Source organism: Dryobates pubescens, chromosome 1, assembly GCF_014839835.1.
Source record: "Dryobates pubescens isolate bDryPub1 chromosome 1, bDryPub1.pri, whole genome shotgun sequence".
In the NCBI taxonomy this organism is placed as follows: Eukaryota; Metazoa; Chordata; class Aves; order Piciformes; family Picidae; genus Dryobates; species Dryobates pubescens.
This window is the reverse complement of record NC_071612.1, coordinates 41729397-41742566: the sequence shown is the minus strand read 5'-3', so window position 1 is coordinate 41742566 and position 13170 is coordinate 41729397. Positions and strand designations below refer to the sequence as shown.

The following is a 13170-nucleotide window of genomic DNA, read 5'->3' as shown; positions in this document are numbered from 1 at the left end:
CACTTACAACTGATTTCTGTTGAACAGCTTATGAATCACAGAAACATTCATTCATTCAGGACCCTCAGGATCACCAAGTCCAACCGATAATCCTACTCTACAAGGTTCACCCCTAAACCATTGCCTCAAGAAGATAAAGCAGAAGCATTTTCAGCAACTTAATTCCATAAAGCACTCTAATTCTGACCCACAATCTTCTTCAAACAATCAGCTTTCAGGAGCATGTTTTTCCACATGTACCAGGGACGTACATGCCATTCTCCACAGATTTCAAGGAGTAACTCCTCCAAATCCCCTCTAGAAAGGTTTGACTGGCTTAGAAGTTTATTAATGGGATACAGAAATTGTAAACACTAAACTGACAATTTTAAACTAGCTACTCCTGGCTAATATTGCCTGGATGGGGAGAGCTTATTGCTGTCTACAACTACCTGAAGGGAGGTTGTAGACAGGTGGGGGTTGGTCTCTTCTCCTAGGCAACCAGCACCAGAACAAGAGGACACAGTCTCAAGCTATGCCAGGGGAGGTTTAGGCTGGAGGTGAGGATGAAATTCTTCCCAGAAAGAGAGATTGGCCATTGGAATGGTCTGCCTAGGGAGGTGGTGGAGTCACCATCACTGGAGGTGTTTAGGAAGAGACTGGATGGGGTGCTTGGTACCATAGTTTAGTTGATTAGATAGTGTTGGATGATAGCTTGGACTCAGTAATCTCAAAGGTCTTTTCCAACCTGGTTAATTCTGTTCTATTCTATTCTGAAAAAATTAAAGGGCCCTTTGATGGGATGGCTTGGGTGATTTCAACTCATTGTCACAGCTGCTGTCAGTGTTAGCAGAGACAGGAAGGTGGGCATCAATGCTTTTCCCTAATACACTGGTTTTCAAATGGAGTAACTGGCTAAGTTGGGCAGTTATGTGATCTAGTCACCAGCACAAAAGCAGGTGGAAGGCTGTCGCTGTAGGGTTCAGCGCAGCACCCACAGCGACGAGGGTGGAATTCAAGCTGGGGGGGTAAGGAGTGCCCAGGTCAAGAGCTCCTGCCCGTGGCAGCAAGCCCACCAGACTCACGACTGCCTTCACGCAGCTTGCATTCATAGCTCTCCTCTGGGTGTGGTTGCAAGGCATTGGTTAACCACCTCCTTCTTCTTACTGGCTGACAATACTTATTAAGGTAGCGCAGGTGACTCTCATCTCATCTACAGGAGTTGTTTATTAAGCCACTGCAGGTGGTTCCCATTTCAACTCTCCTTGCAGTTTCTCATCTTTTATCATCCAGTCCGGGGGACACAGTCCCCCACAGAAGGCGCTGTTGATAAAGACTGCCATGCACCTTATGTTAGTCAACACACTTTTATGATAATAGTGGCTTGGTGAATAAAGTTGATGTCATTTGCTCTGAAGAACTCACAAGTATGGGTGATAAAGGCAACTGTGTAGAGGTAAGATTGCCAAAGGCAGAGGCCATTTGACTAAGGAATGTGAAACATTGATGAAAGAACTAATATTTTATCACAACAAAGAGCACATTAAATAAAAATTAAAAATACAGGCCTGCTGTACAGATTGCTTACTCTCAAAAGGATTTGTGTCCATCTGCTGACCTCTTAGTATTTTATTGGGCAAGAAAATTCAAACCGCAACACATAAACACAGGAGAAGTGAGTGACAGTGGGGAAATTATTTTACTTCTGTATGAGGCTTTACTGGCATGCTGTTTGTATTTCTCAGATATAGGTTGTTAAAGGATCCACAGAAATTAGAAAGTGTGTACAATAAGGATAAAAAGCTTGATCTGATGGTAAAGAAAGTTGCCTTTATGTGAGATACTTAAAGAGCTTAGTCTGCCTAGATTATCAGAAAGAATCTTGGGAGGATTGATCCCAGTATATAAATACCTTCACAAAGAAAAAGATTTTCTAAAGGAGACTATTATCTTTTGCAGGAAAGAGTTGATAAGGACTGATGCCTGAGAAGTGAAGCCAGGGATATCAAATGTAGGCATTAAATGCAGACATTTCTATGTTAAAGATTTCCCTGCTCACTGCAAAGGTGTTGAACAAGATGACTTTCAAGGGTCCCTTCCAACCCAAAACATTCTATGATTCTAATTCAATATTTTAACAGGAAATGTGTTCCACTGAATGAATTAGCTACCAAGAAAAGCTGGGAAGGAGTGAAAAACATCAGTGGATATTCTCAAACAGAGACCAGACTGGGAAGGCACACTTTAACCCAGCACAGGTTACTGAGCTATGTACCACAGTAACTGAACAATAATCTGTTATATACAGGATGGATTTTCCGGCTTTACATGAGTGCACAAAACTGCCTCTCCAAGAAAAAGCATGTTGATTAATCAGGCTACAAGAATTTACACTGCCTCCCCAGTAACTGTACATGAAGAGAGGATTTCAGGGTTATCAATCTGCCCATTTTCATCACTGCCAGAGTTCACAGAATAAAGAAAATCCCAGACATACTGAAAAGCATGCAATCACCCTAGCTGAAGAAAAGCTGTAGTGAAAGAATGCTTATGGTGGGTAAGAAAGGCTATAGCAGAAGAATGGCTATAGTGGAAGAATAAGTGCCCAATAAAAAATGAGGGGCACACTAGCAATAGACAGCTCAGTCACTGGGTAATGCCCCTTCCAGAGGTAAACAGGAAGGACCCACAGACACAGCACTATTGTAAAACATGCTGCAACGCTGTGAATGTTCAGCTTTTATGGTGCTTACAATGGAAGTGGGTCCTGTGCTTAAAGTGCTCTCTTTGCTTAAGTATTAAAAAAAAAAAAAAAAAAAAAAAAAAAAAAAACAAAGAGAGAGAAAGAGGGAAAAGAGGAAAGATAGAGAAAAAAACCTCAAACCTATTTCTTAACGGTTAGGGGACCTCAGTCATAAAACCCTCCATCAGGTATAGCCAGCAGTGCCTTCACCTGCACTGATAGTGCCAAAGTGAAATGTTGAGCTGCACCCTGCTGTAGCTGTTCAACGTGTCCTGGCAACCACATCCCCCAGTGGGAACTTTAGCCTGTGAAAGAAATCGGCTTAGTGAACACAAAAGCTGTCTGCAGCGCCCTGACAGCCAGCCCTGAAAGGAAGAATGAGGTTCTGCTTCATTCTCAAAGGCTTCTTTATGCAAAAAATGCCTTGAGAATCAGCAAAAACGATGAATCATGTCATCATGATGTTGGCAGCTCTCAATGACTTTGCATACAAATATGCTACTTTATTGAGAGTCCTGAGAAATGCTCTGATTGTAGAAGGTGAAGCATTAATATGCCTGGCAGGGACACAGAGAAACCACAGTGAGCCAGAACTTGCCTTTGATATTCCCAAATACACACATTATATACATTAAAAATATATGTGCAGTACACACAAATAACCTCATACAGATCTGGTTCCTATGGTGTCGGACTGGGGATTAGTTCAATTCACTACATCTAGCCACCACTATAATCTTTTCAACAAGACTGAACATGACATTTTATCCAGGCTACAAAGCAAGCAGCCCATCCCTTTTATCTATTTTGCTAAAAGCACAGAGCTCAAAGAACAGACCACAGGCAGAATGAAAAAAGATGTTCCATCTATCAGCAGGTCACAATAAAACAGAGGAGGCACAGCTCAGAGATCTCAATATACTGCAACATCTTTAATTTTCTGCCTTTCTGGACTCATATCTCAAGAGTTTGGGCATTAGAATGGAAATAAATATATATGGTTTATCTTTGAAATAAATCCTATATGTAAATTAGTAACTATGAAATGGACCATTACTTCCTAGATCATGCAACTTCCAACATGGCCTGCTTTTCAAAGATGAAGTTCATGAGACTATCATCTCTTTGAAAGGCATCAGTAAATACTGTCATCTACCTTCTTTTATAGCCAGGTTTCAAAGCAGACTTTAAAACGTAGGCAGCTTTGTTTCAAACAGAACACAAAATGAATACCTGCTGTTTTCCACTGAGCAAAAAAGTAAGTCTGGTATTAGTCACTGATGCTGGAGTCTGCTCCTTAGCCCTCTTTAGGATCAAGCTTCATGTGGTGTGTGACACCATCTCTGTTGTTTCTGACAGCATATTTGCTCCCTTCCTACTTTCATCTAAGTTTTTGCAGCTAAAGATAGTATTTGACCACATTCAGCTGGATCCAGTTTCCAGAAAATTTAAAGGGAATCTTCTAAGGAATTGTCTGTAGGTTCAGACCCATGCTGAAGAACTCTCAATTAGTTTTTGTTAACAATATTTTCAAGTATCAAGTGAATTTAAAGATGTAATACAAAGAGGAATAACTTAAAATTCTGCATCACCAGTGCTCCGTGGCTGAAGAGCGGTGAACAGCAAGAAAGGAAGGAGGAACACTTGAGACACAGAGAAGCATCTGACCAAAAAGCTGGCCTAGATAGCTGCAGTTGTCACCTTCAATTACAGGCTGTATCTCTGTAGGAATGTGCAGCATGTTAGCCCTGAAGAAGTGAGAAGATCTGGTCGGTTAATGTCAGAAGTTAGCAGGCATACAGAATTTAAGAATCTACAGTTAGGTAGATCTGCAATACTTTCATACACTCTTTTATTTTTATTGTTAAAATAACTATCTTCCTTCACTTCTGAAACTTACAAAGGGAGCATTTCAAGTCAGCCCTGAAGCCAAAGTCTTGTAGTATCCAGAACATAATCTATTTACCTAGGGTAACCCTAGATTAACAGGCACTTCCCCAAAACTGATAATGCAAAGACTGTTCTAGGAGCCTTTTCAGATACACAGTGCCATGTGGGACACTTAGGAAAGCATATATATGCCATGTGAGAACAAAAAATAGTGTTGTTAAAGTGGTACCTCAAGAGGCCACAGACAACCAATTCCAGTAGGCATAAGGCTGATCCTTTGGTGTGTCACGTATGCTTGCACAGGCAAATCAAAGCTCTCCTAAGACCAGCTAGGCACACGTTTTTTCCTTGTAGGAATAATAATTTCTGGATAGCCCAGACCATTTTTCTTGAAAGGTAGGTTCTGAGTTTTCAATGTGGTATAAAAAAGATGAGTTATTTAAAGGTAACTGAGTTCCTATTCACAGAATCACAGAATGGATTAGGTTGGAAGGGATATTAGAGATCATCTACTCCAACTGCAAGGGTGCCTCTCAATTCTGTTTGTCAGAAGGGAGGCTCCTGACATGATTAAGTCAGTGTGGCAATGTCAAAAATTTCAGAAATGCTTCCAATTCTACCATAACTTGCTGATAATTGATATGTTCATTCACCAGACTAACCTTGTTCTGACCTCATGGTCTGTTCTCCTTTATTTCTCTTATAAAAGTTATTGTTGTGGGACACATGTCCCCTCTGAAAGGCTTCTTCTCCCTTTGCATACCAAGACTCAAATTCTCTCTCTTAATATAACTCTATAAAATTATGTGAGACATAGGGTTAGATTTCATTATCCTTCTACAGGATGAGAAGGTCTTTGATCTCTGAATATCCCTAGAAATAAAAGGAAATAATTAAGAAGTGAACTGTTTAGCAGTGTAAGAAGAGCACAGCCTAGACCTTCATCTGTGATGGCAGAATGGAAAACAAATCTAGATCAGCCTACACACTTCCCAGTAAGTGCCATTTGTAAGAGTTCACCATCAGAGAGCAGACACCTCAATTCAGGATAGTCCTCATGGCTGGCAGGATGCCACCACGGTCACAGACGCTAAAGAACATTTTACAATTGGTATATTTATTACAGCTGACCAAGAATGGTGGCCAAGCCACAAGTTCAGCTTGCTGTCACCATTCACAGTTCAGTGCTATGAGTCATGTCTCCCACTCACCCTTTTTATTCCCACTATTACCTTCAAAGCCTGCCTCCAGCTTCCTACCACTTGCTACCACTGCACCCCCTCTCTCACATAATTAATGAACCAGAATATCTTACATCCAGTCTTCTGGCCAGAACATGACTGGTATCCAGTACACAGAGGAAAGAACAAGATAAATTCATTCCACCAAAGCATCCTTCAGCCTTCAATTTCATATCAAAGCTTCACTTTCATTTGATCTGCTGTAATCCAGTGGTCTCCCATTAAGCAGACACCCTAGTGCAAATAATTTTTCATTCAATGTGTATTGTATGGGATTGCTCAGAGTATGCTGTAACAGCATTAGCTCTTAGACAACAGACTACTTCTCTTACTGTTTCTTGCAGAGTGTGCTGAACTGCCACCCAATCTGGTTTTGGTGCTTTACATAGAGTCTCTCCAGTCATACAGCAGCTGAATGTATCTGGTTTTCAACAAACAAAACATAAGGCAAGGTAGGCTCTCCCTCCATTATTGGAAGGGTGATGTGCATCAGCATGTGAAATATATAAACTGAAATTAAAAAAAGATATCTTTTCAGCCTTTTGAATGCCAATATTTAGAGTGCCTTTTAACTTACTAAACAATAGCAATTCCTTTCATGTCAGTAGGATTCTCCTGTTACATGTGAGCTCTTACTTGAATTACCCAGCAATGTAGAAGTGATGACTAATACACACCAAACTAGCTTGTGGAAGCTACATATACATCAGCATATAGTGTGGACCTGTAAGAGAGGCTGAGTTAAGTGCAACAGTTGCTGACTACACGACATATACACTGCCTATATTTTAGGTTGAGGTTCCAAAGAGCCAGGTCTAGTCTGGTCCCATGGTACAAATGGCTATCAATAGTAGAGAGGATAGGCATTCTTCTGTAGGCACACCTTCTGTCTTAGGTTGGCCTGAAGGGTCTCCGGTCTGTGCAGCTCTAGAGTGCTCTGCAACAGGCAGACAAGCACAGTGAGAGGTAGCAGTAGGGATGTTCTTTTCCCGAGGGTGTTTCTCAATTGAATCCAAGCATCAGTATGGAAGCACTCTAGGTGTGTTTGGCTTTCCAATAAATATTTGATCAGGTTTATCATTTGTACATAAAATTACCTAGCTCCACCTCTCTTGTTTTAAGAGTATTCAATATGCATACTTCTGTTTTCTGCTTACAGGATGGTATTTCTTGGCAGAGTGCATAGAGGAGGCACCTGTTATTAAATTGCTGGAATCATCTCAAGAACTGAGTCAGAGCCTCTGAAGCTCAAGCAATCTAGCAAAAGCATTAACTCCAAGTATATTTGCTTGCTTGAATCCTCACAGAGCATTTCCTCATCCCCTCACTGCAAAGACTGTGACTTCATTGGCCCTGGCTTTCTTTAAAAAAATATTAGACTTCAAGGCAGAAGAGTAGGGAGAAACATTCTGTCATTCTTTGTCTTACACTTAATAACCTGAATTTCACATGGTCCAAAACACAGGAGGCAACTATACCACTATTAGTGTCACACATTTCACCCAGGCTTTAGCACTACAGATTCCAACACACCTGGAATTCATGGGTTGTGTGAGATGCAATATTAAATATAGGCACACATATCTACATACACAAATAAATGCAAAAAGAATAGGTTTTAAAGTTTTCTAGTATATCCTAATATATAATCCTCAATATATTCTTTCTCTGTGCATATAGAAATAAAAAGCTACACACACACACAGTTTTTACGCATATGGAGGCACGAATGCACATGTATGGAATGTATATTTGAATGTGTGCACATGTACTGAAAATACAGAGACACTAAAGCTATGGCAAGGAATACTGGTAACCAGGGAACAGTTCATGTCTCTTAATTATCATATAAAAGCTTACTCTCTTTTCTGGTAAACTAACAGACAGGGGAGTGATTTCTGAAACACAAACTAAAGAGCATTTACTCTATTGGTTTCATGAGAAGCAAAAGACATTGAGAAGCTGATTTCTAAGTTCTGCCAGTAAAATGAACAAGAAATCTGAGGGGGGGAAAAAAACAACAAGCCAACTCTGAAAATTACAAAGTTCAATTAAGAGAATACAAATGCAGTTTTCTCCGTCTGTGGTCAGCAACTTACCTATGCAAGCAGAGTTTTCAGTCTTTAATCTGTATCCATCAGGACAGTTCCAGTGCTGCAGAGCTGAGAGGCTGACAAAACCAATTTCAAAAAACAGTGGCAAAAAAGCAACAAGGAAGAGAAACATAATCTTGAGGGGGTTTAAACTGTCACTAGAGGAAAAATAACTTGTATTCGGTCATATCCAAGACAAGATGAGCATATGTAATCCCAAAAGGTTTCTGTAGTCTCCCACTTGATACTCAGACATCTTATCACAATACCAAGTTTTATCTTTGCCTTGCTTTTCTTGTCACTTTAGCCCTTACTCTGTCTGACTATAACCTTGAAGAAATTCCTGGGAGATTTCTTCCCTGCAGACGTCAGGTTTTTTTCAGTCCCTCTTTCGTTTCTTCCTTCTTTTGTTCTTTTTCTTTTTTATTTTCTTTTTTCCCTTCTCTTTCCCCTCCTTTCTTCCCCCCCACCCTCCCCCTCTTTTTTGGAAGCCAAGTATGAAATGCCTGAAACTCTTGTCACAAATCTAACACAGCTTAAAAGCAAAGCTCACAAGGATCACTGCAGATTTCCTCACAAAAGCCAAAGCTGCTGTTTAAAAAATCTTAAATCTTGGAAAGCTGTTCCCCACAACCCTCAGTAGAGTAGAGGGAGCAAGATCTCCAGGTACCCTCCTTCTGCAAAATGCAGCTGCTTTTCACATACAAACTTGGACGGACTCCTCTTTTCTTTTTAAAGCGCTGCTTGCCCCACCTCTTCTCTTTTTAGTACCACTTGAGTGAACCCTGTGTTTGCAAATAGTAACGTGGTCGATTCCTCACAGGGAACTGAGCCAGAATGCAGATAGCCAGCTACCCATAATAAATACAGTCTATTTAGAAAGCCTCTCCTCCAGCTTGAGAAGTACCTTGCTGCATGCCAGCTAAGCTTTATTTCTCAGAGGTTGCAGGCAGGTTTATGCCATGCCTGTCAATCACTATTACTTCAACACTGTAATGTGCTTTACTAGCAGAAACAAACTTAGTCATCAGAAAATTTCATGCAAAAAGGAGAAAAAAAAAAAAATCCCTTTGCTTTCTCTGATACATTTCAACTGGAAATAAAAATTGGCTTTAAGTCCAGTGTAGATCTAGAGTATGTGCTTGTAATTCTGATTTCAAGTTGAAGCCATCATTGCTGTGCAACCTGTTCCTGGTGAACTAGATGATCTCCAGAGGTCACTTCCAACCCACACCATTCTCTGATCTCTCTCAGGTCTGCATTTGGCCCTTCTACAGTTCCAGGAAAATACTTCTTGTCTGAGACTGAGGCAACACGTTCTAAGCCTGCACCTTGAATGGATGACATGTTGGGGTCATTTATACGCACACCTGAGTGGTGCAAGAGGTTGCTATGTGATGCAGTGCTCTTTTACACCTGTTTTGTTAAGGAATATCAACTAGGGAAGCACCAGGAGCATCAAACTGATAATTATTTTGTATTGAAAAAGCCTCTCCTTTGTCCCACTTCTTTGGCACAGACAGCAGTTCTCTAGAGCATAATCATAAGTGATCTGCTGAATTTTGACTGTGCTGAGGTTTAAGCAGATGTTTAAATGGTTGACTGTGCCAGGCTTTGTTGAGATAACTACTGTGAGGCTTTCTGGTTCTGTCCTTTTTCTTCCCCTGCCTTTATTTTTTTTTTCTTCTTCTTAATTTCTGCAGTGTTGTGCTGACTACAGGAGCAGCATCAGATGGTAACCTACAGCTGTACAAGTCCCAACTCTGAGAATTTTCACCACAACCTCATTTATTTGTATGAATTGCTAGAAGCCCAGGCTTGCACTGTCAAAAAAAAAAGCAAGAAACATGAAACTTGATAATAAATTTGGCAACACTTCATTAAACATAACTGTTTCTTGATGTTCCTGCCTGTGTGTAGGCACACTTTGCTCGCTCAGTCTTCACTGCTCCAGTAAATGTAACTCATTCAATACAGACTGACAAATGGCAGCCACATTTCCATAGACCGTTCAGAACCAAGCCTCCATCCTGCATGCTATAAAATACAATAACAGCAATGTGAATTATGCAGGGCCAGACTCATGCCAAACAGCATTTGCTTCTCCAAATAGTCCCTCATAATACAAAAGGGCAACCAATGTGAAAGAACAGTATAATGCCATCCCATCTAGGATTAGAGGATCCTACCCAGGAGCTGTGGTACGTTCCGCATGAACCTCTTTTTTGCTAATTCTGCAGCCATTGCTCCCAACTCACACAACTTTTTTTCAGTGTTGAAGCTGGGAGCACACAACCTAAACAGCTCAAAAGGAATGTGTCGCTTCTTTGTGAGCAGCCACCAGCAGAGTGTTTGCTAGACCATGAGGGTGGCTGTCCCAAAACAGCCCTGACCACTTCCAGGGCAGACTCAGAAGGAGACCAAATGAATAAGCTCCCCCTTTCCTATTAAAAGCCAGAAGACATTTGTGTCTTACATTCTTTTAATCTCTCATTAATACACATCTTCACCCCACTGCTCCATTTCCTCCTCATGTCTTTACTCAAAAAACAAAGACCTGTACCAGAATTTCTGGGTTTTTTCTTTAAAGTAAAATTGAAGACAAAACTGTCTGACATGCCAACACCACAATGAGGTTTTTTTATGGAAGAAAAGATCCTTTCACTGCAGCCAAGTAAAGAGTGGTTAACAAAGTCATTAATTTTAACATTGTAGAAGTGCAGGGAGGGTTTAAAAACAGTTGGAAAAATTTCTTAGTAGCAGAATTACTTTCTCTTTATTTTTTTTTAACCCTTAAAAACAAATATAAGTCAGACTGAAAACAGACCCACAATATGGTACAATATGATCTAGGTCTAAGGATGTAAGAAAGTTATTTTAAAGTCTACTGAACCAATCACCTCCCCTTAGACCAAACCAGAAAGTTCTCAATAAAATCTGAACTACACCAGGCTGTACCACATCTAAACTTCTCAAACATAACATTTTTCACCTCATGGTTCAGCATAACACAGACAAGAATCCCTTCGCTCCTAAAGCCTTTTAGCAATTAAAAAGTTGCTCATTTTCCAACAAAGCAAGCTATTGTGTTCACCTACGGGTATGAAGCACAGTCATTTATGTTAGTCTAACACTCATCTGATAAATTCAACTAAAACAGCTCAGCAGTCTCATTTCCAAGGCTTACCATAGAATCAGTCCAAGTGATCTTAGTTACCTGTCCCAGTATATCAAATATAGTTAAATTTTACCAGCTGACTCAAGGAACTGATTAATTAAACAACAAACACACAATTTATTCCTTTGTTCTGAAATTCCTGCTATCTCAGCTAGCTTGGAGGGCTTTCTTCACCAAAGCTGGAAAGACCAGCTAGTGATTCAAATGGAGAGGGTCTTCTCCCCTAACCGGATAAAAAGCTTCTGTTGCCTAGTTCAAGGACAGTATGTTCTGGCTGTTTCTAAACTTGGAAGCAAACAGAGCCCTCCATCAGTTTCCCAGGGCTCTCAGTATCTATATGGTAGTAATTAGCGCATTGTTTAACTCATATATTGGTTTTTTATTCTTCCTTACTAGACATTACACCAACTTATCAGGGCTTGGACTACTTCTGTCAGCCTCTGAAAGTTTGACTCTGGCCTTCGGCATATTCTAATCTGTTTAAAATTATGTTTTATAGTCACCACAATCCTAGTTATTGCCAGCAGAGGTTAATAATTAAGTGTAAGAGTTCACTGGAATAGCTTAGGAAACATGTAGTGGCAATCTCTAGTACAAATAGAGCAGTGAGAAACTCTGAGATCACATGAAACAGCTTCCAGACCCTCCCTGATGGCCCCAGCCCATGTACATGACAGAAAAGGTGTTGCCTCCAAAGCAAATTCTATGAGACAGACATTAAGGTGCTGGAGCAGGTCCCAAGAAGGGCAACAATGCTGGTGAAGGATCTGGAGAACAGGTCTGGTGAGGAGCAGCTAAGGAAACTGGGGTTGTTTAGTCTGGGGAAAAGGAGGCTGAGGGGCACCTTGCCACACTTTACAATTCCCTGAAAGGAGCTTGAAGCCAGGTATGGGTTGGTCTCTTCTCCCTGGTAACAAGAGACAGGAGGAGAGGAAATAGTCTCAAGTTGCACCAGCGGAGGTTTATGGTGGATATTAGAAGAAACCTCCTCATGAAAAGTCTTTCCAAAACTGCAACAGGCATCCCAGGGAGGTGTTTATATCCCCATCCCTGGAGGTGTTTAAAAGACACGTGGATGTGGTGCTGAGGGACATGGTTTAGCACCAGACTTAACAGAGTTAGATAATGGTTGGACTTGCTCTTAAAGGTCTTTCCCAACCAAAGTGATTCTGTGATTCAGTGTTGCTAATGGCATTTCAGCAGGCTGCCCCTGCATTGTGCAGAATTCTAACTAAAGGGACACTAGGTGCAGGAGGAGGCACAGCCTCAGAGAGGATCGTCAAAAAGGCAGGGATGCCTGAAATCTCCTCCTGAGGTATGATGGCCATTCTGGTTCTGTCCTCAAGCATGTCACTCCTTGTTTGCTCCAACAATGTGGAGATTATATTTGGCTGGGAGGATGTTGTAACTTAATTTATTAGTAAAATTAATTAAAAAGTGGGGCTTTAAATCATGAAGTTTTATAAAACTCTGGTACTACTGTAGGTAATCCCTTTCCAGGTGTCCCAATTTGCTTCACAGCAGCAATTACAGCAAATACCTATGAGATTTGAGGGGGCAGTTTGGGTCTCACGTCCTTTCTGCTAAGGTTTCCATTTCTCCTATTGCAATCTGATCTTAAGGGAAAGACAAAGACCCCCAAATCCATGTTAAAACCATACTGTTAACTCTAACTGACCTTATTGTTTGAAGCAGTTTTACATTTAACATTTTAATGGGTACCTTTCACCAGCTGCTCTACAGTGAATACTTACTTCATCAGCTAGACCACACTGGAATCCACAGAAGCATCCAGAAAGCCAGTTAAATATGCTGTCTCTCATATCCAGACAGTCAGAACAAGAGTGAAACATTCTGGGGAAGCCACATAGCTGACTTAGGACATTCATCAATGTTAGATGAGTGCATTAGCAGACATAAAGAACTAGCTAAAGCAGCATGTTGAAGGAGTCATTTAGCTGAGGTGGAGATAAAACCAAAGATAAAAGCAAGTCATTTGTTACCATGAATAAGGTCTGCTCAGTTCTCTAAGTGAAAACATTTAAG

At 40.7% G+C, this 13170-nt stretch overlaps 1 protein-coding gene across 1 annotated transcript in view; it reads right to left on the bottom strand.

The window, feature by feature from the left end:
• The window catches only part of EGF (epidermal growth factor), a 67793-nt gene extending 59409 nt beyond the window's left edge, over positions 1-8384 (bottom strand). The window contains exon 1 of the mRNA XM_009904863.2: positions 7953-8384. Coding sequence (XP_009903165.2) covers positions 7953-8079 — 127 coding nt within the window. The 5' untranslated portion in view covers positions 8080-8384. The remainder of the gene's footprint in view (positions 1-7952) is intronic.
• Between the last annotated feature and the right edge of the window lie 4786 nt (positions 8385-13170).